At 42.7% G+C, this 24,257-nt stretch overlaps 8 protein-coding genes across 8 annotated transcripts; 6 read left to right on the plus strand and 2 right to left on the minus strand.

The window, feature by feature from the left end:
• Nucleotides 1-234: 234 nt before the first annotated feature.
• On the minus strand, nucleotides 235-483 carry O0I10_012786 (uncharacterized protein; the record flags this gene model as incomplete). Its single annotated transcript, XM_058492673.1, has 1 exon — nucleotides 235-483. The coding sequence occupies one exon, from the start codon at nucleotides 481-483 to the stop codon at nucleotides 235-237; it is 249 nt and encodes an 82-aa protein (XP_058336554.1).
• A 1,359-nt stretch (nucleotides 484-1,842) lies between these two features.
• Nucleotides 1,843-2,868, plus strand: O0I10_012787 (uncharacterized protein; the record flags this gene model as incomplete). Its single annotated transcript, XM_058492674.1, has 1 exon — nucleotides 1,843-2,868. One exon carries the CDS (start codon nucleotides 1,843-1,845, stop codon nucleotides 2,866-2,868), a length of 1,026 nt encoding a protein of 341 aa, XP_058336555.1.
• A 2,219-nt stretch (nucleotides 2,869-5,087) lies between these two features.
• On the plus strand, nucleotides 5,088-10,187 carry O0I10_012788 (uncharacterized protein; the record flags this gene model as incomplete). The annotated part of the gene is made up of 4 exons (XM_058492675.1): nucleotides 5,088-5,927; nucleotides 5,980-8,881; nucleotides 9,076-9,900; nucleotides 9,964-10,187. The coding sequence occupies 4 exons, from the start codon at nucleotides 5,088-5,090 to the stop codon at nucleotides 10,185-10,187; spliced, it is 4,791 nt and encodes a 1,596-aa protein (XP_058336556.1).
• A 1,769-nt stretch (nucleotides 10,188-11,956) lies between these two features.
• O0I10_012789 (uncharacterized protein) lies at nucleotides 11,957-12,578 on the plus strand (the record flags this gene model as incomplete). Its single annotated transcript, XM_058492676.1, has 2 exons — nucleotides 11,957-12,307; nucleotides 12,375-12,578. 2 exons carry the CDS (start codon nucleotides 11,957-11,959, stop codon nucleotides 12,576-12,578), a joined length of 555 nt encoding a protein of 184 aa, XP_058336557.1.
• A 736-nt stretch (nucleotides 12,579-13,314) lies between these two features.
• On the minus strand, nucleotides 13,315-13,691 carry O0I10_012790 (uncharacterized protein; the record flags this gene model as incomplete). The annotated part of the gene is made up of 2 exons (XM_058492677.1): nucleotides 13,315-13,602; nucleotides 13,662-13,691. 2 exons carry the CDS (start codon nucleotides 13,689-13,691, stop codon nucleotides 13,315-13,317), a joined length of 318 nt encoding a protein of 105 aa, XP_058336558.1.
• Nucleotides 13,692-17,167: 3,476 nt separating this feature from the next.
• O0I10_012791 (uncharacterized protein) lies at nucleotides 17,168-18,299 on the plus strand (the record flags this gene model as incomplete). The annotated part of the gene is made up of 3 exons (XM_058492678.1): nucleotides 17,168-17,332; nucleotides 17,385-17,651; nucleotides 17,706-18,299. The coding sequence occupies 3 exons, from the start codon at nucleotides 17,168-17,170 to the stop codon at nucleotides 18,297-18,299; spliced, it is 1,026 nt and encodes a 341-aa protein (XP_058336559.1).
• A 650-nt stretch (nucleotides 18,300-18,949) lies between these two features.
• On the plus strand, nucleotides 18,950-19,321 carry O0I10_012792 (uncharacterized protein; the record flags this gene model as incomplete). The annotated part of the gene is made up of 1 exon (XM_058492679.1): nucleotides 18,950-19,321. The coding sequence occupies one exon, from the start codon at nucleotides 18,950-18,952 to the stop codon at nucleotides 19,319-19,321; it is 372 nt and encodes a 123-aa protein (XP_058336560.1).
• A 202-nt stretch (nucleotides 19,322-19,523) lies between these two features.
• O0I10_012793 (uncharacterized protein) lies at nucleotides 19,524-23,848 on the plus strand (the record flags this gene model as incomplete). Its single annotated transcript, XM_058492680.1, has 2 exons — nucleotides 19,524-21,359; nucleotides 21,422-23,848. The coding sequence occupies 2 exons, from the start codon at nucleotides 19,524-19,526 to the stop codon at nucleotides 23,846-23,848; spliced, it is 4,263 nt and encodes a 1,420-aa protein (XP_058336561.1).
• Between the last annotated feature and the right edge of the window lie 409 nt (nucleotides 23,849-24,257).

Raw genomic sequence — 24,257 nt, forward strand, 5'->3', positions numbered from 1 at the left:
TGTAGCATTGCAGGTCCCATACCAATCGTAGATGGATAAGGATAGCAAGCTACTAAATGGGATACATGAAGGTCGTCTTACTTACAGTCAAGAGAGATTCGGTGGAAAAAGACTATCGTTGTCGGGTCGTCGACAACACTTGTATTTATACACATACATCTAAACTACGCTAAAGCTATATCGTATCTAAGACATGAGCTCGTCTATAATCGTAATGTCGTAATCTCAGTGAAACTAGCGTATCTTGTAGCTGTGAATGCTACAGGTATGCACCTTTTCAGGTGCAGATGAGCCAGCGGTGGTTTGAGAAACAGAGGTTTCACCTGAACCAGATTGTCTTGATCCTTCAGGGGCAGGAGCAGAGTTGTTGTTGCCTTGGTTGTTGCCATGGTTGTCAGAGTCGACGTTCATGGGCTCAGCGCCATCACGAGCCATAGCAGCACCAAAGGGAAGAGGTTGATCGTTGTTGTAGTTGTTGGACATGATGAATGAAGTACGAATTCACTGAAAAAAATGTTGTATCAAGCAAGGAATAAAGGTAGACAATAAGTCAGTGATACGAAGATAATGATTGTATTTAAGATATGCTCGATACATGCGTATTTATATTCTATGGAGTGAAACTAGCTGAGATGAGACGACGGTAGACGCACCATTCATGGTGCGGTATTAGATCTGTTAGGCTGTAGGTAATAATGCTAGAGGTTCAGGATGTGTGTGAGGTATCGGTGTTCCTGATGCCAAGTGGCAACCGATGAATGTGAGATATCATTTGTTCAAGTCTAAGACACACATGTTGGATCTTTATTGGGTATGATGGATAGCCTGAATACAACAGGCTTGTCTCTTACTACAATCCATTTCACCAGTGCTTGTCGAAATGATTCTGCTGTATAATAGCTAAAGCGATTCCCTCTGTGATATGTAATAAGGTATTTGTAAGCAATATGGTATATCAACAACTCGGATTTGTGAAGTACTTACTTCCAGCTATCACTATTGCTTGCAAGTGCTGTTTGCCACTCTCGAATATGTGCCTTCAACATATGACTTTTAGCTAACTTCGTACTTCCAGAAGCGCAATTCACAATGACTTTATCCACGGTTTCTCCTCGCGCACTATAAAAATCAAGAGAGGATTTGGTGTAAGTAACTATGAATTAAGCTAGCGAACTCGCTATGATGACTTATGAATAAGACTTACTTAACAACTTTGCCACACAGGTTGCATGCAGCCTTCTTCTCATGTGTTTTCCAGTCTACCCGGGAAAAAAATCGCCACACCAGGCTAGGCATACGCTCGGTAGAGCTTTGTCTGCTTAATAGACTAGCTCCTGAAACTGACATCAGGTTCCCTTGGCTTCCTGAAATTGACATCGTATTCCCTTGGCTGCTAGCGCCATCCATATCATCATCTTCGTCCTCAATGACATTGTGGGGTCTTCGTCTAGGTAGCCTTGGCGTATGGATATCCATTACAGTGACCCACAAAATTGTTCAAATGTTTTGTACTTTTGCATAAATCGTTTCCTGGGGCATTGCCATGCATATAGAACATAGTCATATTATACATCATCTGATAGCGTATCTAATTGGGTACACAATGCCATTCACGTGATCTGTGCAACTTCGAAATTCATGCAGTTAGCGGGGAATCAATAGAGTCGATACACTTGAACAATTTTGAGGGTACTTCACCACTATTACATAAATGAACATCTACAACATGTGGAGCCTTTATTCTTTATAATGTTATAGATAAGCCACTAATAAAAGTTTTTACTGCCTTTAGCATGCTGTAGGCCCTTTTCCCTTCGACTTCACTTATAAGTAACTTTCATTATGCGTCCAATCAGTAACCAGAAGAAAGAGGATGTGAAACATCTCCTACAACAAGGTACACCATACCGCCAAATCTCTACACTCACTGGTGTCTCCCTTGGAGCTATTCGAACTATTCGAAAGGACCTCAATGTCGACATTGAACCTAATGGAGCTGGTCGAAAGCGCATAATGTCAAGCAATGACATTCGTGTTGTCATTCGGAAACTCGTAACTGGAGAATACAAGAGTGTTGAAGACGCAAGCCGTCAGCTCCGACCTACCTACCCCAACAAGGTGACCCCAAGTGCTGAAACGATTCCTCGTGAAATGAAGCGTCTCAATTACACCGCAATTAAGAAGCCCAATGTGTTGCCATTGACCCGATCGCGTCGCAATGCACGATTCCGGTTCGCGCAATCATATCGTTCTTGGACTGTAGAGGACTGGAAATGTGTTGTTTTCAGTGACGAGACAAAAGTGAACCGTTTGGGAAGTGATGGCCTTCATTGGACTTGGATTGATCCTGATGGCAAATTACGTGAACGCAATGTTATCCATACATATAAGCATGGTGGCGGAAGCATCATGATCTGGGGCTGTTTCTGTTGGTCAGGACCCGGGTTTATCACCAAAATTCAAGGAACTATGAATGCCGACCTCTATTGCAGCATTTTGGATGATGAATTCAAGCAGTCATTGGAATATTACGGCCTTGAAGTGAATGACATCATCTTTCAGCAAGATAATGATCCTAAGCACAAGTCCCGGAAAGCTACCCAATGGTTCCAGGATAATGGTGTTGAGGTCCTACCATGGCTATCGTACTCTCCAGACCTCAATCCTATCGAACATATGTGGGCAGAGCTCAAACGCAAGTTGCTTCTCTATGATGAGCCCGCTAAGTCAATGACCGAGTTCTGGGAAAGGGTTTCCTATACCTGGAACAAATGTATGACGAAGGAATACTGTGAGAGACTCATAGAAAGCAAGCCACGACGTATAGAAGCTTGTTATAAAGCAAGAGGAGGCTATACTAAGCATTAATAAAACATGTTCTAGTTCCCCTCAAAATTGTTCCAGTGTATCGACTCTATTGATTCCCCTCTCACTGCATGAATTGCAACGTTTCACAGATCACGTGAATTGGATTGTGTGCCCAATTAGATACGCTATTGAATGATGTACAATATGGCTATGTTCTATATGCATGGCAATGCCCCAGGAAACGATTTATGCAAAAGTACAAACCATTTGAACAATTTTGTGGGTCACCGTAGAATGTCGCAAGTATTGGTGAAGAATGAAACAATGACTGCCTTAGAAAAATTTTTCGCTTTTCAACAACACGAGTCTTTAATCTCAGCTGACCACATCTGACATACTGTATATTGTAAACCCAGATCTATCTTAATTAATAATATCGTTACTCGTTTCTATGTATACACAAATTTTCCGCAGTTAACCTACTTTGATTGGCCTTACAGACTTTCCACATGCTCCGAAATGGCGTAGCTTCATATCTGACAATATGCTACAAGGCATCATCTCACCTATCGAAGAGTTTGAGCTTTGAGATTTGTCATCAAGATTAAGAGTGAGATGGGACGTCATGTGAGCGAGTTAGATGACATGATACAAGACTGAGATGGAGCGAATTACATTGATACCGAGATAAGGGCATAATCTCATAATTACCAAGCCCTATATATTACAGGATATGGATGATAAATACAGAGCAGACAAAGGATAATAGACATGAGGCATTAGCGCATTACTTACTATGTCTATATCTCATTTTTAGAATCAGGACTACTACATCCCTTCATCATTTTAACACTTGATCCTGATATCCCTCAGTTTCAGCTTATACATATGCGCGACAGTAATAGGTCCAAATCCGACCAGTGATAGATAATGGCGACATGGTTAATGCGAAGTGCCAACCTATCGAATAGTCTTTATGAAAGGTAATTTACTTATAGGATAGACGAGAGAGACAATCACATAGGAGATGTAATTAAAGCAGACAACAGAAAAAGTATAAGAGCTTGAATGGGTAGTCTAAATTGGGATGTAATCGAAATAGTAAAGGTGTGGGGTCTGGGATGTCATACTATGGAGCATGGACATAGATCATTGGATACCCATACCCCCAAAGTAAAGATTCACTCTGTGCTTGTAAGCTTCAAATATAGAATGCCATTGGGTTCCTATGCATATGTTTTTCTTTCTTGCAACGTCAGCTGTGACTTCAGTCACCATCGTAGGCACCATTTCCCAGAAAACAACACCTTCCTAATATTGATGATGATATATTGTCCATTGACGACACCAATAAATGAGTGGTAATAAATTCGGCCTAAAGGCAATAGCGATCACTGTACCTTCTCTGTAAACTTTTTGCATGAAATCGTCGGGAAGAAAAGAACAAGCTCACGCCATTGGAATGCATTTTCAAGGATAGAAAGACGCCTACCAACCTTCATTGCTGTGCGCATCTTGCTATATATATGGTCCTCCTTTTCGACTATAATAAAAATTGACATAGCCATTAGCTATTCATAATATCATCTTCCTACGATAGCGCAGTAAGTCTAATAAAGACTATACTGCAACTAGGGAATACATACTTAAACCGTATTGATTACAGTACTCCCTTGCACAATCCTTGATTGAAATCCTCTGTTCTTCTGCACCATTGCGGACTTCCTTCATCTTCATATAAAACTGGAATGCAGCAATGTTTGCTTGGACCATGCCCTTGTATACCATATGATTCCCATGCTCGAACATTGCAAAGTGATAGTTTAACTCCAATTGGGCTCTTTTACTATGGCATATGTCTCCTAGTGATGGCTCTTGTAATGGTGTCGTTTTTGTGAGGACGCGATCGACATGTTGCATGATATCATCATTATGCATGTTCAAAACCTTTGCCACAGCTTGTTGTATATAAGATATCGGTCATGATACAATCATAAATACAGAGCATGCACCTATATAGAATCATCATGGTTACCTATAAGATTGATCACCGTAATGGGATCAATCCATCTAACTCAGCCACAACGCCATTGGAGGAAAATCTTATATGAGTCAGCAGCAATAGTAAATAAAGGCACAGCTAGACACGTAGGCAGGTTCTCTCTTGGACGAAGAGTATACTGCATTCTCACAGACTCGTTCTTGTTATCAGTATTTCCCTTTTATTACTATCCCATACACCACATTTTTTCTGTGAACTCTGCAATCTACCTCCTACAATGTCACTCAACCCCATTACCAAAACCAACAACAACAATCAGAAGTCCAAGTCTAAGGGCAAAGCAGTGGACAAAGGTCCCGCCCAGAGAGCTCTCCAGGATGACAATGCCTCTCAAAAAGATGATGGCAACACCACTGATGATCATGAGGGTGATGTTAACATGGATGAAGCCTCGGACAAGGATGATGGCAATGCCATAGAAGAAGAAGAGAAAGAAGATGACAGCGGCAAGAGCCCTGAGAAAGAAAAAGATAGGGGTAAAAGCCCTGAGAAAGATGAAGGCAGTGGATCAAAGCCCTCCAAAGACCCTGATAGTCTCTCTGAATTTGAGATTGGAGATTCCTTTATGGATTTAGACGATGATGATCATTACATGATTAAGACTGAAGAGGAGCTTGAGGCTATACTCGCTCATGGCAAGCGCATCACCAAAGGAATGCTTGGCAGGGGTAATCCCGTAGCCGTGTCCTTAGCATACTGTAGACAAGAAGTTGCTCGATGCGAAGATGAGATTGAAGAAGGTATCACTACTCTCACGCTTGCCGAAGTAGAACAAATCAACAAGGAAAAAGAAGACTTTGAAAGAAGAATAGACATTCTGATGAAAAGCAGCAAGAAAGCATCCTCTGATGCGGAGAAGGCAAAGACGCCATCTCTTGGTTCCATCGTTAAGAATGTCACCGCTTTTCTCGCTGGTATGCCTCCCTTGCAAGTAAAAGGTGATGGTCAAGCGAAGCACAAAACCAAGATGCCTAAATTTACCACCATTGATTTATTCTATGATGAATTTGAGATGTATTTGGAGTGCCATGATGTCCCTGTGGAAGACCATTGGGAAGTATGCATCAAGTAATGCTTGTGCACCCGATCGCAAAAATTGGCTCAAACAGATTATCGATGTGAATAACGTTGAAACTTATGAGCAGCTCAAGGAAGTGCTTTTGCCTTTCTATACCAGTGAGTACGAAGAACTCTATCACTTGTTGCACATTAGATACCTGACGCAGAAGAAATTGCAATTGGATTTGCGCAACTTTGCCATCCATTTACAGCAATACGCTAGACAGCACCACATTGACGACGACAAGACGTTGTTGCTTGACTTCCTTAGAAACATTGAGGTTAAGTACCGTAAGGCATGCTGGGATGCTGTCATGGACCATCGCAAAAAGCACAAGATGTGGCCCAACATGTTGGATATGATTTGTCATGCTAGCGAGATTCAAGATGCCCTTCGTATGTCAAAGACCACAGACCGTAGCAAATCGTGGAACTCTCTTGGGGAATACCCTCATGGAAGCGACGATGAAGATGAAGCTCAGGCCACGGATGAAGAATCTGAAGTCGAAAGAGCACCCTCCAAGAAACGCAAACGTACAAGACGTTCTCAAAAACCCAAGAAGACTACTCCTAGTGGCCAAAAGCCTAAGGATAAGCAAGACAATCATACTTGCAAACTACATGGAGCGGTTGGTCATTCCACGGATGATTGTATTACGATCAAGAAGGCCAAGAAGCGTTTTGAGAATCCTTGTCATTTTTGCTATGCTGATGAGTATGTAAAGGGTAAACACTTTTGCACTCAAATGGCCAAGCACAATGAGGAGAAAGACGCTGAACGCAACCAGTACCAAGCCAAATTCATCCAACTCAAGCGTCAAAACCTTTTGCGCAGTATCGATGACCACGAGCTCATGAACACACCTTCCAAGAATGATAAAAAGCAATGTAAGAAAGAAACTATATATGTCAGAGGTTTGGCAAAAGAAAATGCTGACCAGTCCATCTTATTGCCTATTGTTGTGCAGGATATAGAAACTATGGCTCTCTTAGACACTGGCTGTAGTCACTCGCTTGTCGATAAAGCATTCGCTAAAGCAAATAAATTTCACATTACTCCCACAACAGGCTCATTCACTTTAGCCGTTGATGGTATGACTGCACAAAGAACTGGTTCCATCCAAAACGTGAAGGTCACTTATGGCGATCGAAAGTTTGAGCATACATTTGAGCTTATTGATCTGCCTGATCCAAAGGTGCCGATCTATGCAGGCATGGATATTCTTTCAAAGATGGGTATCGGCATCACTGGTTTGAATAGTGCGTGGCCAAGCATCATCGCTCCTAGCGAGGTCGATAGTACTGTTGTTGATCCACAGAAAGAAGAGCCCAACAACTCCCCTGCTGGCACGGACGCCGAAAGAAAAATTTTCTTTGATAGAATTGAACCACTCATCATTAAGAACAAGCAAATTCCGACCACATCGTTTTGCACGCTGCCTGAATCGGTAGTGAGACTGGATACCGGGGATGCACCACCTGTGCATAAACGGCAATACCCCATTGCTGTTGCTATGCAACCCATTTTACAAGAAACCATAGATCGTTGGCTACACGATGGTACCATCGAAGAAGCCCCTGCAGACTCCAAATGGAATTCGCCATTGACCTTCGCTCCCAAGAAGGATGCATATGGCAAGTATACTGGCAAACGTCCTTGCCTTGATCCAAGAGGCATCAATAACTTGATTCAAGATGATACACATCCTTTGCCTTTGATATGTGACATTTTCAATAGCTTAGATGGAGCACAAGTCTTTACCACTCTCGACTTAAAAAGTGCCTTCCACAGATTTGAGATTCACCCCGATGATCGGCACAAGACCACCTTTACAGTGGGTCGACAACGCTACATGTTTCGAGGTTGTCCTTTTGGTTTAAAACCTATCTCATCAAAATTTCAGAGGGTTATGGATATCATTTTCAAGCCCATGGAAGCCTTCGTTTTGTGTTTCGTTGACGACATCGTGATCTTCTCTAAGAATATGGAACACCATGTTGAACACGTTGCACGTGCTATTCAAGCACTCACAAAGGTGAATCTTATTCTGAACGCTGAGAAGTGTCATTTTGCACAGCAATCTGTGTACCTTTTGGGCTTTTGTGTTTCTGCTGCAGGACGTTCACTTGATCCTCGCAAGCTCACAAACATCCAGAATTGGCCCATTCCTCAAACGGGCAAAGATATACAACGTTTCCTTGGAGTCATCAATTACTTCAGAGAGCACATACCCAATGTATCCACCATAACCGCACCACTCGATGAGTTGCGTAATCAAGATAAACTTCATTCTTTGTGGACTGACTGCCATACGGATGCGTTTAATGCATTGCAAAACATCTTGACAAGCACGCCTATATTGCGTTATCCTAATTTGGATCACCCTTTCTCGGTTGCCACGGATGCATCGAACGTGGGTATTGGTGCAGTGCTATACCAAGTCATTGATGGTGAGACGCGCCATATTTCTTTCATGGCACGCTCCTTATCTAAATCTCAGCGCAACTATTCTACAACCAAACGTGAACTCCTTGCAGTGGTATACGCCTTAGAGAAATTCCATACATATTTATGGGGCAACAAATTTACCCTCTACACCGATCATCGTGCCCTTACATATTTGCACACGCAACGTGTTGCTAATTCCATGATGGTTGGATGGCTTGATTCTATTCTCTCATACAACTTTGAGGTTGTGCACTTGCACGGCTTAGACAATATCTTACCAGATCAACTTTCTCGCCTTTTTCCTACGGCAAAAGAGCTGGAGGGGGGCAATGACGGTGATATTGCTATCCGTGCTGTAGATGCCAATCAAAGCACAAGCCAAGAGGTAGACCTCGATCAGATGTTTGAACCTCCAGAAGAAGAAAGAAAGCAATTGCTCATCCAATACCACCTCTTTGGTCATTTTGGTGCAAAAGCAATTGTCAAAGCATTACACGCGGATGGTATTAACTGGAACAATATATACAGTGATGCCAATGAGGTTGTCAAACGATGCAATGAATGCCAAATGTTTAATGTTGCAAAGAAAGGCTATCATCCACTACGCCCTATACACTCTTTCTACCAGCTGACCATTGGGCAATCGACTTGGCAGGCCCATTCAGACCGACTCATGATAACAACACCTACCTGCTAGTCATGGTTGACATATGCACCAGATATTGTGTGCTGCGACCTATTCCCAACAAGCAATCAGACACCATTGTGAAAGCTTTGATCCAGGTCTTTGGTGACTATGGATTCCCCAGATACTTACAATCCGATAATGGCACCGAATTTGTCAATCAGCTTGTTAAAAAGCTATCAGAGGCAACTGGTTTCGATCATAGATTGGTAACGCCGTATCATCCAAGAGCTAACGGTGTAGCCGAGCGCTGGGTACAGACATCAGTGAAAACCTTGAGGAAACTCATAAAAGGTGCTGTCAAGGATTGGGACATGTTCGTTCCAGCCATGCAACTATCCATAAATGCAAAGTTCTCTGAGAGGCACGAGTCAGCACCATATACACTGATGTTCGCAAGAAAGATGAATACCTTCGATGATTATCGAAGCGAAGAGGATTTCAGACCGATGACCAATGAAGAATTGCAAGATAGATTGGATACAATGGAAAAAGTCGTATTCCCTGCAATCAACAAGAAAGTGTTAGCAGTGCTTGATGCTCAAAAGAAGAGCTTTGATAAGAAGCACGTTCTCGTTGATTTTCCAGTGAACAGCGAAGTTGTCATTGTCGTACCAAAAGCTGAAAGATCCAAGCTTGATACACCACATGATGGCCCGTTTCGAGTTGCTATGAAGACTAAAGGTGGATCCTATGAGCTGATGGATAGTAAAGGTAACATCCTTGAACGCAACTATGCACCATCACAACTCAAGCTCATCTCCCAAGACTATGACTTACCATGTGATGACATGTACACCGTGGATCGCATTATGGAGCACAAGAAGGTCCCTCCTGGTACGTACATATATCGTGTTCGTTGGTAAGGCTGTGACGCTGACGATGACACGTGGGAACCAGAATCGTCGTTCACCAATGTACAGAGCATTCACGATTACTGGAAGAGCATTGAGCAGGAACCTGAACAGAAGTTGAAAGAAAAGGGTACGAACAAAACAAAGAAAACCAAGAGGGGTAACAAACGTCCTCAAAGCCAAAATAGCGTGGCTGGTCAAAATCAATCTCGGAAGCGGAAGCAACAGCCTCCGATGCCATCCATGCGCAAATCTCCACGATTCCAATAAAGCATTCCACACATGCCCTTTTCACACGATGGTATCATGAACCTGGAGGGGGGCAATGTTGTATATAAGATATCGGTCATGATACAATCATAAATACAGAGCATGCACCTATATAGAATCATCATGGTTACCTATAAGTTTGATCACCGTAATGGGATCAATCCATCTAACTCAGCCACAACGCCATTGGAGGAAAATCTTATATGAGTCAGCAGCAATAGTAAATAAAGGCACAGCTAGACACGTAGGCAGGTTCTCTCTCGGACGAAGAGTATACTGCATTCTCACAGACTCGTTCTTGTTATCAGTATTTCCCTTTTATTACTATCCCATACACCACACAGCTGCATTACAATATACAACGATGCAAACATTAGTATTGCGTGAATACTCACAGATAGCCATGGTTTTCAGATATCAAATTACCTTTCCGAAATTCATGCACTATCTCTTTTGGTGGAAGCTTTTGAAGATGGTCATTTCGAGTATGGGAACTACTTGCTTGTCTCGTATGACGCACACTGGTCGAGGAACCGGGAAAAGAGTATTTGGTGATCGTTGTTATCGAGGTAGTTGTGTAGACAAGTCTATGCCGTTTTTTGTTCGGCTATGGAGCAACTGAGTAGAAGCAACACTGCCTCATGAACAATACATGTACATATAGAAGCATCACATACATTTTCATGCACTGACTCATTTGAACCTAGCATTTTGTTATTGGTAGCAGTTGTAAAACAGGTGTTCAATATACTATCGATATTGCATTTGCATAATCTATGAAACTTACCAGCAAACGCTTCTGTAGGCAAAAACTGAATTTTGTGGCCAAGTTTAGCGGCAATTAAATTACCTGGCAGGTCAAAGTGGCGAAGTGCCCCAGCTTACGCTGCTCCACCCGCTTTCTTTTACACCATTCAACCCATGTTGCGCACAAGTACATTCCTCCCAGCAATGGCAACCAACAGCATGCTTTAGATGAGCTACTCAAGGCGTACATGTCAAGGGATCCGTCATCCGAAAGGTAGATGTACAAAGAAAGCCCCATTCTATAGATTGACGTGTCTTTTTCTTTTGCGATGCACGAATCCCTGTACAATCGGTAACCTGGCAACTAGAAGCAACCCATATACGACTCCAAGCACATTGAGGATATCTTTCAAGCTATTGGAAAGACTTGAAACTGGTGGCTCGTCATCCTGCATCAGCTATGGAAGGTGGTGTTTTCTTTTCACTTTGGCAAACTATATGCTTGGTGTCTTTTTATTGCTGTAACTCCGGTCTTCGAGGTATGCAAAGGAGCGAATGTATATATAGCTTTATGTTAAGTTTAGCTGTTTGAAGAAGGATGGTATGGTAATTGTAAGGTATGAGAATAAAAGCAGAAGGATGTTTTGGCCCTACAGGGTGGTATCATGGTTGTATTCCCTTGTATAAATGATTCCTTTTCTTTATTACTCGTGCTCGTGCGAAGGGAATGGAAGAAGAGTATTGATAAAAAGTGCTGGATAACACGGGTATTGTGGTAGTAGTAGTAATATAGTAAGATACTGCTAAAGTGTAATTATCATAGCCGACAATAAAACATGGTTGCACGATTCGAGTTACATCTTTGCAAAGTTTTCCTGAGCACAACAGAAATTACCCCATCACGAAGTCCAAACCTCATTGTAAGATCGATGCCAATGGCGAACCGGAATTGTTGACATGTAGGAAAAAAAAGGGGATCATGAACAAGATCGTGAAGGCTAAACAAAAGAAGTAGCTCAAATATGTCCAACCTTATCTTGAACGCCGTCAACCTCATCCGTAACCAAGCTACCGGCGTTGTTAGCGATTACAGTGAAAGCGACGTGTATACGTGCACCATGGCTGCCAAAGATTTTTATGCATGGTTTGTGCATGAAGAACACCGAACTTCATGCACGTTCTATTATCGATCCAGCGGTAACGCGCTCAAGAAAAACAGAGACTCCTTTCGTGCACATGGTGCATTTCAACCAGCCAATGAGCGTTATCGCCCTGGTTTTGCCTTGTCACCTAAGGCAGGCTCTGAATTCGAAACAATCCGTGTAGCCACTGGTGTCAAGAGAGGCCCCACACCAACTACCAATTACAATGGGGTAAAATGCAATCTATGTGATATACCTCGTAGTCTAATGATGTTATTGTAATGATTCATATTGCTAGATTTTCGTGTGTAGCCGCAATGGGGATCCAACCGGTGAAAAAAACCTACCATGTAACTGCCCTGTCACTATCAAGGCCAAATGTTTGGAGGCAACACCTGGTGTGGTCCATATTGAATATCGGTGGAAACACGAGAACCACATCTCGCAAGAAAGAAAAAATATCCCTGAATTGAATCATAGTGCCTGCCAGTGCACTGCTTGATAGGTGTGAAAAGTATACGTTAAGTGATGCACTCGATTGCACTCCATATCAAAGCAGCACATGAGCAGTGCAAGGTAGTGCTAGCCTCTATATAAGTAATGCAAGGCAATGATAGGCAATGATGGGCAGTGCTAGGCTCTATATACAAGTGCAAGGCAATGGTAGGTAGTGCTAGGAAGTGCTATTCTCTCTATTAGTAATGCTAGGAAGTGATAGGCAATGCTAGCCTCTATATTAGCAATGCAAGGCAATGATAGGCAGTGCTATTCTCTATATACAAGCCGCAAGGCAATGGTAGGTAGTTCTAGGCAGTGCTATTCTCTCTATTAGTAATACTAGGAAGTGATAGGCAATGCTATTCTCTATATTAGCAATGCAAGGCAGTGATAGGCAATGCTATTCTTTCTACTAGTAATACTAAGCAGTGATAGACAATGCTATTCTCTCTATTATTAATGCTAGGCAGTGCTAGGGAATGCTATTCTCTCTATTAGTAATGCAAGGCAATGATAGGCGATGCTAATCTCTATATTAGCAATGCAAGGCAGTGCTATACAGTGCTCTACAGTGCCCTACGGTGGCATACGGTGCTATGCTCTAAGCTAGTGGTGCAAGGCAGATAACATTGAAAGCCCCCATCACCATAATAGCTCAATAGTGCCCCACATGACGGCTTACAAGAGTCATGTTTTATTAGCGAAACGTGGACGTGCCCCACTCAATGATACATAAACGTTTAATCTCCATTGTCGTCTGATGACACGTATTCTCCATCCCGTAATGTTGCTTGATATAACAATTTTGAATCGGGTGGACCATTACCGGTTTGGCCGGATAGCTTGTTAACAATCGCTGTTTGCATTCGTTGAACGGCTTGATGATCGATACTTTCATCATCACTTCCTTTCCCTAGCATCGTGCGCTTGTATAGCCATGCCCAATAGCCACCCTGTCGTCTGAACTCATCCCGCATCGAGGGATCTGGGACCTTGAATTTGTATGCCTGAACCAATCGATACAGCGTCTATTGTTTTCTAATCTTAATGATGGATCGTACTCATAGCAGCACTAAAGGATACATACCAAGCAATAGGTCAAAGCGATCATATTCATTGATACTATATCACAGTCTCCTTGTAGCCTACACGCACCCGTCTTTGTGTTGTAAAACACAGTATGGATGAGTTCACCGAGGGCCTCATTTTGCAATAATTCACCATTTGAACGAAAACCAGTCCTTGCAAATCTGTTTTCCTTAGCTTAAGAACATACATCTATTCATTTCAACGTACCTAGCTCCATCGACGAGATAACGATATTGCTGTTTAGATCGCTCCTGCAAGGTGGCGGCATATTCGTACGATCAAATTCGTATGACAACAATACTCTGCTCATGCTGGATTGCAAAGAGGAACGCGTGTTGTTGATGGTATCCACAAACTAGTATCAATCAGATCTAGCCCCGTGTTCAGAGATTTTGGTGCATACTTACTATCTTTTTACTCTCCTTGGAGACTATCAACCTTTTTTTGTCATTATCTTCCCACCTTTTGATAACTCTGCATAGCCTTTCACATTCTGTATCACATTCCGCGTTTGTTGGGAACGCATTTTCACGGTATAAAAACTGACGAGCGCCCTCCTTCAAGTTGTTGATGTCGCTCTTTTTCTCTGTAATACAGAAATAGTGTCGGCCATCATCGACATCTTTTACTTGTAGCTGCTGTCGTGGCTCCTTAGCTCCGTTTTCAACTTGATCAATGCTATTTAAGATGGTTAAACCTTGGCGAAATTACAGTATGGTTTCATTTCACGTATAAAACAATCAAGGTTCATGCTTTACATACCTCTCCCTTTCACTCGTATCACTTATTGAGTCACTGTTGTCTTCTGCTGCTGATGTACAAGCTTGAGACGGTGGGGGCGTTCGTAACGGATGAGAATTTTCGCTGTCATTATCATGGTTGCTACAATCAGCAAGAACTGGACGCCTGCCAGGGACATCACGTGCATTCCGTTTTTTATTCTTTGCAGCTTCAGTCGAAGCTAACTCGGTGCAATGAATAAGCATGTATTCAGAACGCCTTTCTTTTTCATTAACCTTGTTGGTTGTGTCGTTTGCTTGACATATCGAGTGAGGGGGTGTAAGTGCGTGTGGGAAGAAAAGAGTAAAAACGACCCGCAGCACCCAAAAGGATGTTTCTACTTCACACGAGAAAATATTGACACGGGTCTATCCTTCTCTTTCCTCCCTTCTTTCTTTTAAAACAAACGTAGCTATTATAAAAAAGCTATTCACTTCTTTACCATGACCAAGGAACATAAAAAAGGTACCATCGCATAGCATACTACAAAGGATGGCAATCCCTTGAGCGATTCCTTGATGCAGATTCACGTGATCGGAACTCCAATGTGACCAACGGCATTCCAAACAAACGTAAAAGGGCATCTATTCACAAGGGTGAAGGAAGCGATGATCGTACACAACCCCCGAGAGGCACATTATCTTCATTGGAACGTAAAGCAGCTTCTGTCGCATTTGATCTAATCTTTCAGGTGCTGAGTATACAAGGTGCATTTTCTCCTTATGAATACTACATTGTTTGTTTAACTCTTTACATGATTCAGGGTTGTGGAGCTGGTTCAAGATGCGTTTGACGAAGGGAAAGGATCTCGCGGCGACACTGCATTGTCCGTGAATACGTTAAAAAAGATCAAGACTAGGCTACAACAGGACGCTGATCCATGCTCGATAGTGGTTCGTGAATATTATTACCTTACTTGGCTATGATGCTATGTCCCTTGATTCACCTGATTACACAGCCTTTCACGCACAATAGCATTGACGTCTCCCAAGCGCCTGATTTTCCTACAAGTCACATTCGTGAATTCAATGATACTGTTGGCCCTTTGACCCTCGTATATCGAAATATTCGTGATTTGTGCGAGCTTCTATTCTCTCATCCTGCATTCGCAGAGACTATGATTTTGAAACCGAAAGTATATATGAAAAGTGGACGCCGGGTTTATAAAGGACTTGATTCCGGGAGATGGTGGGAGAAACTTCAGGTATGTATGGTATCGTTGATGAAAAGTAATGTTCTTAAGCAATTGTATACATCTCAGGAGCAGCTTCCAGGCTACGTGATTTTATGCATTATGCTTGCATCAGACCAAACATTGATTACCGGTAACATGCGCGACAAAGCTTGGCCAATCTACTTGAAATTGGGTAGGTGGTCGTGTATTCGACACTTCTATATTTGCAACAGCCATCCAATTCACATGATAAGGATAGGGAATATGCCTGCTGATATCCGTGAAAAGAGCACAAACCGACCAAGTCGTGTATTAGCATACCTTCCATGTATCGATTGGCCAGGGACACCTCCATATTGGTTTATCAAAGCCAAGTATGCCACAATCCATTATTGCATCTCGCTTATACTAAAGCCATTTCAATACGACGATGACCACATGTAAGGATTATAATTTTGTTTTTGTTGTACATTCGAATGACCATACTATTGAAGGATAAAATCGTATTCCATGAAAGGACCGAATGGGTGCAAGTACAAGTGTGTTCCGGCTCTTGCGACATACATCGCCGATTTACCTGAGCAGTGAGTAGATGGCATGCACAATTTCTATCACCTAATTGCTAAATGCCTTAACATAAATAGGAGGATGCTTACCTGTATTAAGAGTGCAAGTACCAAATCCTCATGCCCGAGATGCGAGATCCCCACAACCGAATTTCACCTCTATCACCAAACACTACCTATACGTACCGAGATGAATATGATAAAACTACACAAGAAAGTCATTAGCATGAGGTCTGTCGTACGAAGAGACAAAGAAGAGAAAAGACATTCATTCCATGCTATACAGGTAATACAGCCACAACTCAACAATTTTGTACATAGATTAACACGTACATCCTCGTAGAACGTTTTTTGGAACGTTCCTCTTTTTGATATATATACATCGCTTACAGTGGATGATCTTCATCAACTAGGGGGTGTTTATAAGCATTTACTTAAGTGTTTGGAATCATTCCTCAACGAAGAGGCTGACGGCAAGACCAAGATCAAAATGATCAATGCAAGGTATTTTGAATAAGAACAGCGAGCAATGAATAGCTGCTAACTATGTTTCGAAAGATCCAAGATATTGCCACAATATAGTAATTTGAAACGATTCAACAATGGGTTCCTGCTTAGCTTTCTCAAGAATCCAACATTCAATGAGCTGTGTGCTCATATGGCGGTATAGTAGCTGAATGCAATAACCTACGCCTCAATTATTAACAGCATAGATAGGTTGTCATGTGCCTGATTCACGATTTGATACCTCTTCAAATGGCCCTTACTTTTCGTTATTTCATTGACTTCTTTCAACAAGCGACCGCCAAGGAACATACAGAGGATTCACTTGCGGCGATGTCACGATCTTTAAAGAATTATTACAAATACAGTGCGATTATGGAACAATTCTCTGCTGTAAGTGGTCGACATTAGGGTTATTAAGGTACCAAAAAGCATGTTTTAACGTTGAATACTGTATCTGTTTATATATTTCAGAGTGGGATGAGCTTTCCAAAGAATCATGCTCTACTCAAATATGCTGGTGACATCCGACAATTTGGCACCATATCCAGTTTCAGCACTACCCATTCTGAAAGACAGCACAAACGTGATTCCAAGGATCCTGCGAAGCATGTGAATCGCGCTAATTGTAATGCTACAAAGCAGGTATGAAAGTGAACGTTTCAGCAATCCACATCTAACATGTTTTTGCTGTCAGATGAGCGATTACGTATTCCATCGCGATTTGTTGGATGATACTTACTATAATGAAGATTCGCATATACCAGACAATACTTGTCCACCAAAGTCTCTTTATACGCTATGCTCAAAGGTATCTTCAGCACCTGTCACCATCATGAAGCTTACCAAAACAAGGCCTGACTGCCATGACCTTGACGCTCTCATCAAAGTATACATTGAAGAACAATTTAAACAGCAGCCTGCAAGCGAAAGAGAAAGTGCATGGGTCTATGATTGCACGAAGGTATACATGACATGTTCTGATCAATGACTCGCAAGATGTTAACGAGCTTAACAGGTTTATGCATACCAGCAATTGATGGTTGTAGAGGATGATGAGGATGATGGATATCGCAAGTCCTTTATACGAGCACACCCTTCTTTTTTTAAAAATGCGCGATTCGATTACGTTGCATTGAAGGATAATGGTGTTGGGCAAGCATTGTTGTTCTTAGAGATAACGCTTTGTGGAAGGGACGAGACACTACAGCTATGTCTATTGAGAAGATTCACATCGATGCCTGGTCGTCATGCTAGTGGATTACAAACGTTGCATGTAGAGGATGATTTGAAGATTGTTTCGCTTGACCTAATTCTACGTCCTATACACGTTGTTCCCGAGTTTTCAACCATGTATACGGCAGCCGATGGATCTAAGCTCTATCACCAATATCTCCTTAATCATGATGTGAATCGATACGAATGGTCTCGCGGAGTAAACAATCGTTTACACATCCAAAAAGGCGATCGTGTCAGCTGGGAAATCAAAGGTGCTAAGAGGATCCCGCCAGTGTATAAGCAATACGACAGCGATGGAAATAATCAAGAACACGGCAATATGAAGTATAAGGGATATAAAGATGAAGAAGAGGATCATGAATACATACCGTAATAAGATTACTACTTATTAAAGCATGCATAGCTAGCATTGATGGCAACATTTCCATTCATTCTTCATTGCACATTGCGTTATTATATAGGGCCTAGCACTGCCCGATCATTGCCTTGCGCTTGTATATAGGGCCTAGCACTACCTCGCATTGCCGATCAATTTTACTATAGAACCTAGCACTCCATATCACTACCTTGCATTACACTATAGAGCCTAGCACTGCCTAGCACTCCATATCACTACCTTGCATTACACTATAGAGCCTAGCGCTGCCTATCACTCCATATCACTACCTTGCATTACACTATAGAGCCTAGCGCTGCCTATCACTCCATATCACTACCTTGCATTACACTATAGAGCCTAGCGCTGCCTAGCACTCCATATCACTACCTTGCATTACACTATAGAGCCTAGCACTGCCTATCATTGCCTTGCAACGGTATATAGAGCCTAGCACTGCCTATCATTGCATTGCAATTGTATATAGAGCCTAGCACTACTTTGCACTGCCGAGCAGTTTTACTGTAGGCGCCTAGCATTGGATGGAACAACAGTGCAACGTGACGAATTCCTTGCACTTAAGTGCGAGGTATTGCCTTTTTATTACGTTCGAGTGCTTTGCGATGGCATTTTTTCTTTCTTGCGAGATGCATGTACCAGGATCACTCAAGGACCTTCAATTAGCCCCTATTAGTCGCCATGCACGAGAAACGATTCATAAAATGGTTGACCAAAATATGAATTGGGCAAGCATCAACAATGTGTTGCGTATTGATAAGAAATCGCTCAAAAGCCTTATGGAAGGAAATAGTACCACTGGTGTCCCTATGATTTTGCGTATTGGCTACGATCACGTATTTTATGCCATGCGTAAATCCATCAAGAGTCGTGCCCGATTCAATGACCAGCTTGAATCCAGCTTCGAGAAGTGGACTGAGAAAATCGCCAATGAGGATGGGCACTCGAAATATCTAACTATGGATGAGGATCAAGTGTCGTATTCTAGAGTCTGGGTTTGATAGGTAAAACCTAACCCAACCCAGATGACCCCTGTCAATGTTTATTTAGGAGCACAGACAGCACAAATAAAGATCTTTCTCCCTTTTTCGAGTCTCAAAGGATTTATCCTTGTTATCATTGCTATCAGCTTTATCACTGCTATCACATCAAATTCCACATTTTTTCCTTTGAATACTCTTCAACAACATCATCAACACCAACATGTCTGCTTCTGCTGCTTCCTCTCCTGCTGCCTCTCCTGCTGCTTCGCCTGCTGCAACTGCCAACAACAACAACCACATGGGCGACAACAATGAAACCCCTGTCAACACTCCCACCAACAACAACAATGGCCCTGCCCCCATGGAGGGTATTGAACCCACTGGTGCTTTGGCCTCCAAGTACGTGGACGCCCTTGCTCTCTCTCGACAATCGCTCAAGAAAAAAGAGAAGGAGTTGGAGAGCTTGATCATCAAGCAAATCCAACTTGAGACCATGGAACCAGTTCCCGAGGACGAGTTGGCAACAATTGTGAAGCGAATGGAGGCTTTGCACAAGGAGATTGAGAGGACTAGAAAGAACATTGCTATCCTCACTCCTAAGGATGCTGACACCACCACCAGCTCTCGTAAGCACATTACGATGAATCTTGTTCCACGTTTTGTGATCAAAGGAGTCAACGAGTCTCCTGAGGACAAGCATGTCTTTCCCAATGTTGATGCTTTTTTGCTCAGCATGAAGAAGCTGTTTCGTTCCCACAAATACAATTTGGACACTGAGTGGGATGAGGTGTTGCATTGTGCTTTCCCAGCCGATCTTGAAAAATGGTATGCTGACACTTTAAGCGGTAAGAAACTCAATTGGAATGATGTTTGCCAGAGAGTTCGTGCACGTTTTGTGTCGCGTGACAACAAGGCACGCAAAGCAATGGAGGTGTTCAAGTGCGCTATGCGCGATGGCGAGACAACCCAACGTTACGGTACTCGTTACCAAAACTTGGTGATTGATGCCGGCTTGACCAATTGCGATGTGTTGGCCATGTTGTTCCTTTTATCTTTGCCTGAGGATGTACAAGAAAGGGTGCTCATGTCGTTTTATGCTCGTCCTGGTAATGAGGATCGCTTGCCTGACAACCTTGAAGAGGTTATTAAGCTTGCTGATTCCATTACAATTACGAAGAAACGCACGCACAAAGACTCTGGTTCCAGTTTCTCGCATCATAAGAAGCATAAAGCTTCGAAGCAGGCTGGCAAGGACGGGTCTATTTATTGTATCCATTGCGATGACGAAGGTGACCACGTCTCTGAGAGGTGTGACAAGTTGAAGAAGCCAATTGTAGGTGCGAAATGGCATTATGCACATCATTCCCACAAGCCCGATCACTCTTGCCATGCTTCAAAAGTGGAGAAGGCCAAACTTCGTGCTGAGGGCAAGATGCCACCACCAAGGCGCCACAATTCTCGCCGTAACGAGAACAACGTGCAGGTAAATACCATGGTGCATGATTCAAATGACATGGATTTATCTGACGACTTCGTTCATCGGGCTGATTCAGCAATCAACAACAATGACTCCTTCTCACCCATCCCATTGAATGAATTACAAGATGTGGATGAAATGCTCGCAAGGCAATCGTTAGGTAAGTTGTTGTTTGCTGCGCAATTGAATGACAATCCATATCTCATGAAAACACCCATCTTGGTACAGAATAAGCTACTCGTCGGCCTTGTCGATACTGGCGCAGAAAATTCTGTTATCAATAAAACATTGTGTGATGCCAACAATTGGTCGTATACACCTGTGGATGGGAAGATCATGTATGCTGGTAGGAATGATGTTGTCAAGCGTATGGGCATTACAGAGCCTCTTCAGCTACAATACAACAACCGGCAATTTACACATCGATTTGAAGTTATGGATTTGGAACAATACAATCTTATTTTGGGCTTTGATATCCTTCCTAAATTGGGTATCTCTTTGCAAGGTGTAGCTGTCAAATGGGATGATCAGCAAGATGACGTGCAAGATCCTTCGGTGCACGATGCATACAAAAAGCTGGTTCCCAATGCTTCGCCTTTTGGCACACTGATGAGCAAGCTCAATTCACACAGGCTATAAAGCCACTATTGGATGCTAACACGCGTATTCCTAAATGGTCGTTCTGCAACATACCTGAGTCTATTATTCACTTGGATCTTACGCAGCAAGGTGTCACATCCTATCAACGACAATATACTTTGCCATATGCTTTACGTCCTGAGATCGATGCTACGATTCAAAAGTGGCTCGATGATGGTGTCATTGTGAGAGCTCGTATCAATTCCTCATGGAACAGCCCATTGACATTAGCTGACAAGAAGGACTCACATGGTAATAAAGTGGGTAAGCGTCTTTGTTTGGACCCACGACACATCAATCGTTATTTGAAGGATGATCGTTATCCGATTCCTACTATTAAGGAGATCTTCAATGACTTGGGTGGAGCGAAAGTTTTTACCACGCTTGATCTTACCAGTGCTTTTCATCGGTTTAAGATTGCAGAGGCTGACCGTCACATCACCACTTTTACGCACAAGGGACAACAATTTATGTTCCGTGGATGCCCATTCGGTTTGAAGCCCATCTCCTCCAAGTTTCAACGAGTCATGCATATTGTTTTTAACGACATGCCTTTTGTACGCACGTTTGTGGATGACATTATTGTCTTTTCCAAAGATTTGTTTTCCCACACCAAACACGTGCAATACGCGATCAAGGCTCTTACGCAAGCCAACCTCATTTTGAACCCGGCAAAGTGTCATTTTGCACAACAGTCGGTGTATCTACTTGGTTTTTGTGTCTCCGAGCATGGTATATCTCTTGATCCAAGAAAGGTAGTAAATGCTATTGATTGGCCCCAACCTCGTACTGGTAAGGATATCCAGCGGTTCATGGGCTTTGTGAATTACTTCAGTGACCATATTCCTCATATGGCCGAGATCTCTGCACCACTCAACAGGGTACGCAATGCCGGTTTACTTAAGGATTTGTGGACTGAGGAGCAAACGAAAGCATTGAATGCTCTTAAGCAAGCCTTAGCAAAGAATGTACTTTTACATTTCCCTGACTTTGATCAACCCTTTTATGTGGCCACGGATGCATCGAATTATGGCATTGGTGCTGTGTTGTTTCAAAAGATAAAGGGCAAGAATTGCTATGTCTCTTTTATGGCACGTGCTTTGAACCCCAGTGAGCGTAAATACTCCACCACTAAACGTGAACTCTTGGGTATGGTATACGCCCTTCAAAAGTTCCATCCTTTTCTTTGGCTACGCCCATTCACACTTTATACGGACCACAAGGCTCTCACTTATTTGTTCACCCAAAAGCTTGCAAATCCCATGATGCTCAATTGGTTTGATATCTTGTTGAAATACACTTTCGACGTGATCCATGTACCGGGTATTGAGAACGTGTTGCCAGATGATCTCTCACGTTTGTTCACTCCCGATGAACTCTTGGAGGGGGATAATCAACCATCAAATGCAATCAAAATGGGTACGATAAAATCGAGCAAAGATAGACTTGTATTTCAAATACGAGTAATTGACAAACAGCCTAGCGATGTGGTCACTCCACCGGATGATCAACGGATGGATGAGCTTGAACGTGCACACTTGATTATTGGTCATGGAGGTGGTGAACATTTAGTACGTTACTTACGACGTGGTGGCTTGGCATGGACCAACATGCTACAAGATGCAGTAAAGTTGGTAAGCAAATGTCCACAATGCCAGAAGACCAACATAGCCAAGCGAGGTTACAATCCTCTACGTCCCATATACGCATACTTGCCTGGTGACCATTGGGCTATTGACTTGGCAACCTTCAATCGTTCCTCGTTAACTGGTAACAACTTCTTGATGGTACTGGTTGACGTATGCACACGCTTTTGTATCCTACGTGCGTTACCTGACAAATCCTCGGATACGCTGGTCAAAGCTCTTGTGCAAATCTTTTGTGATTTTGGCATACCCCGTATTCTCCAATCTGATAATGGTGGCGAGTTCAAGAACGCACTCATGAGGAAGTTAGCAAGAAGTCTAGGCTTTCATCAGCGTTTTACTACACCTTATCATCCTAGCGCCAACGGCATAGCTGAGAGATGGGTCCAAACTGCACAAGACGTCATTCGCAAGAAGATCGAAGGTGCTGGTAGAGACTGGGACTATTACGTGCCTAGCACACAGCTTGAGTTGAACATGCGAGTATCCAAACGGTTGAATACACCTCCCTTTACGCTTATGTTCGCACGCAACATGAACGAGTTTCGTGATTATCGTGGCGACAAGATCGAGACGGCAAAACCAATGTCGGAAGAAGCGTTGAAGGAAAGGATAGAGCACATGCAAAACATTGTGTTTCCGGCATTGAAGGAGAAAGTGGAAGTTTACAACCAAGCGATGAAAGAGAAATTTGATGCAACTCACAAGATCATTGATTTTCCTGAGAAAAGCCACGTCATGGTAAAAGCAACCCCGTTAAATCCCCTCAATTTTCAACTTTGAGATTCTCAGCCTTTTCCCCCCGCCAGCTTACTTTCTGTTCCCCATTGGTCTTTGCAACTTGCACATCCCGACCGAGTTCAGCCCATCTACAACCTGCGAGCAATTCATCTACTTCTTCTCGTCATGCCAAGCCAGCATTGGAGTTACTTTGTTACGATTCAAGACAATGGCAAGTACATGGGGCTTTGACAGCTGCCTTTCTTTATTTCAGCACACCTTGTTTTCGGCACCACTCACCCTCTTGCACTTTTCTACCATGCCCATTCGCTTCAGAGTCAATTGCAGTAGCCGAGATTAGCTTCGTCAGCAGATCCTCTTCTTGAATCGCCTTGTTGGTTGTGTACAAACGTGGCTTGCAGCCTTCTTTTATATAAGCAACAGCACCTTTATTCACTAGCAGCTTTATTTA

Source organism: Lichtheimia ornata (genome assembly GCF_029851405.1).
Source record: "Lichtheimia ornata isolate CBS 291.66 chromosome Unknown scaffold00159, whole genome shotgun sequence".
In the NCBI taxonomy this organism is placed as follows: domain Eukaryota; kingdom Fungi; phylum Mucoromycota; class Mucoromycetes; order Mucorales; family Lichtheimiaceae; genus Lichtheimia; species Lichtheimia ornata.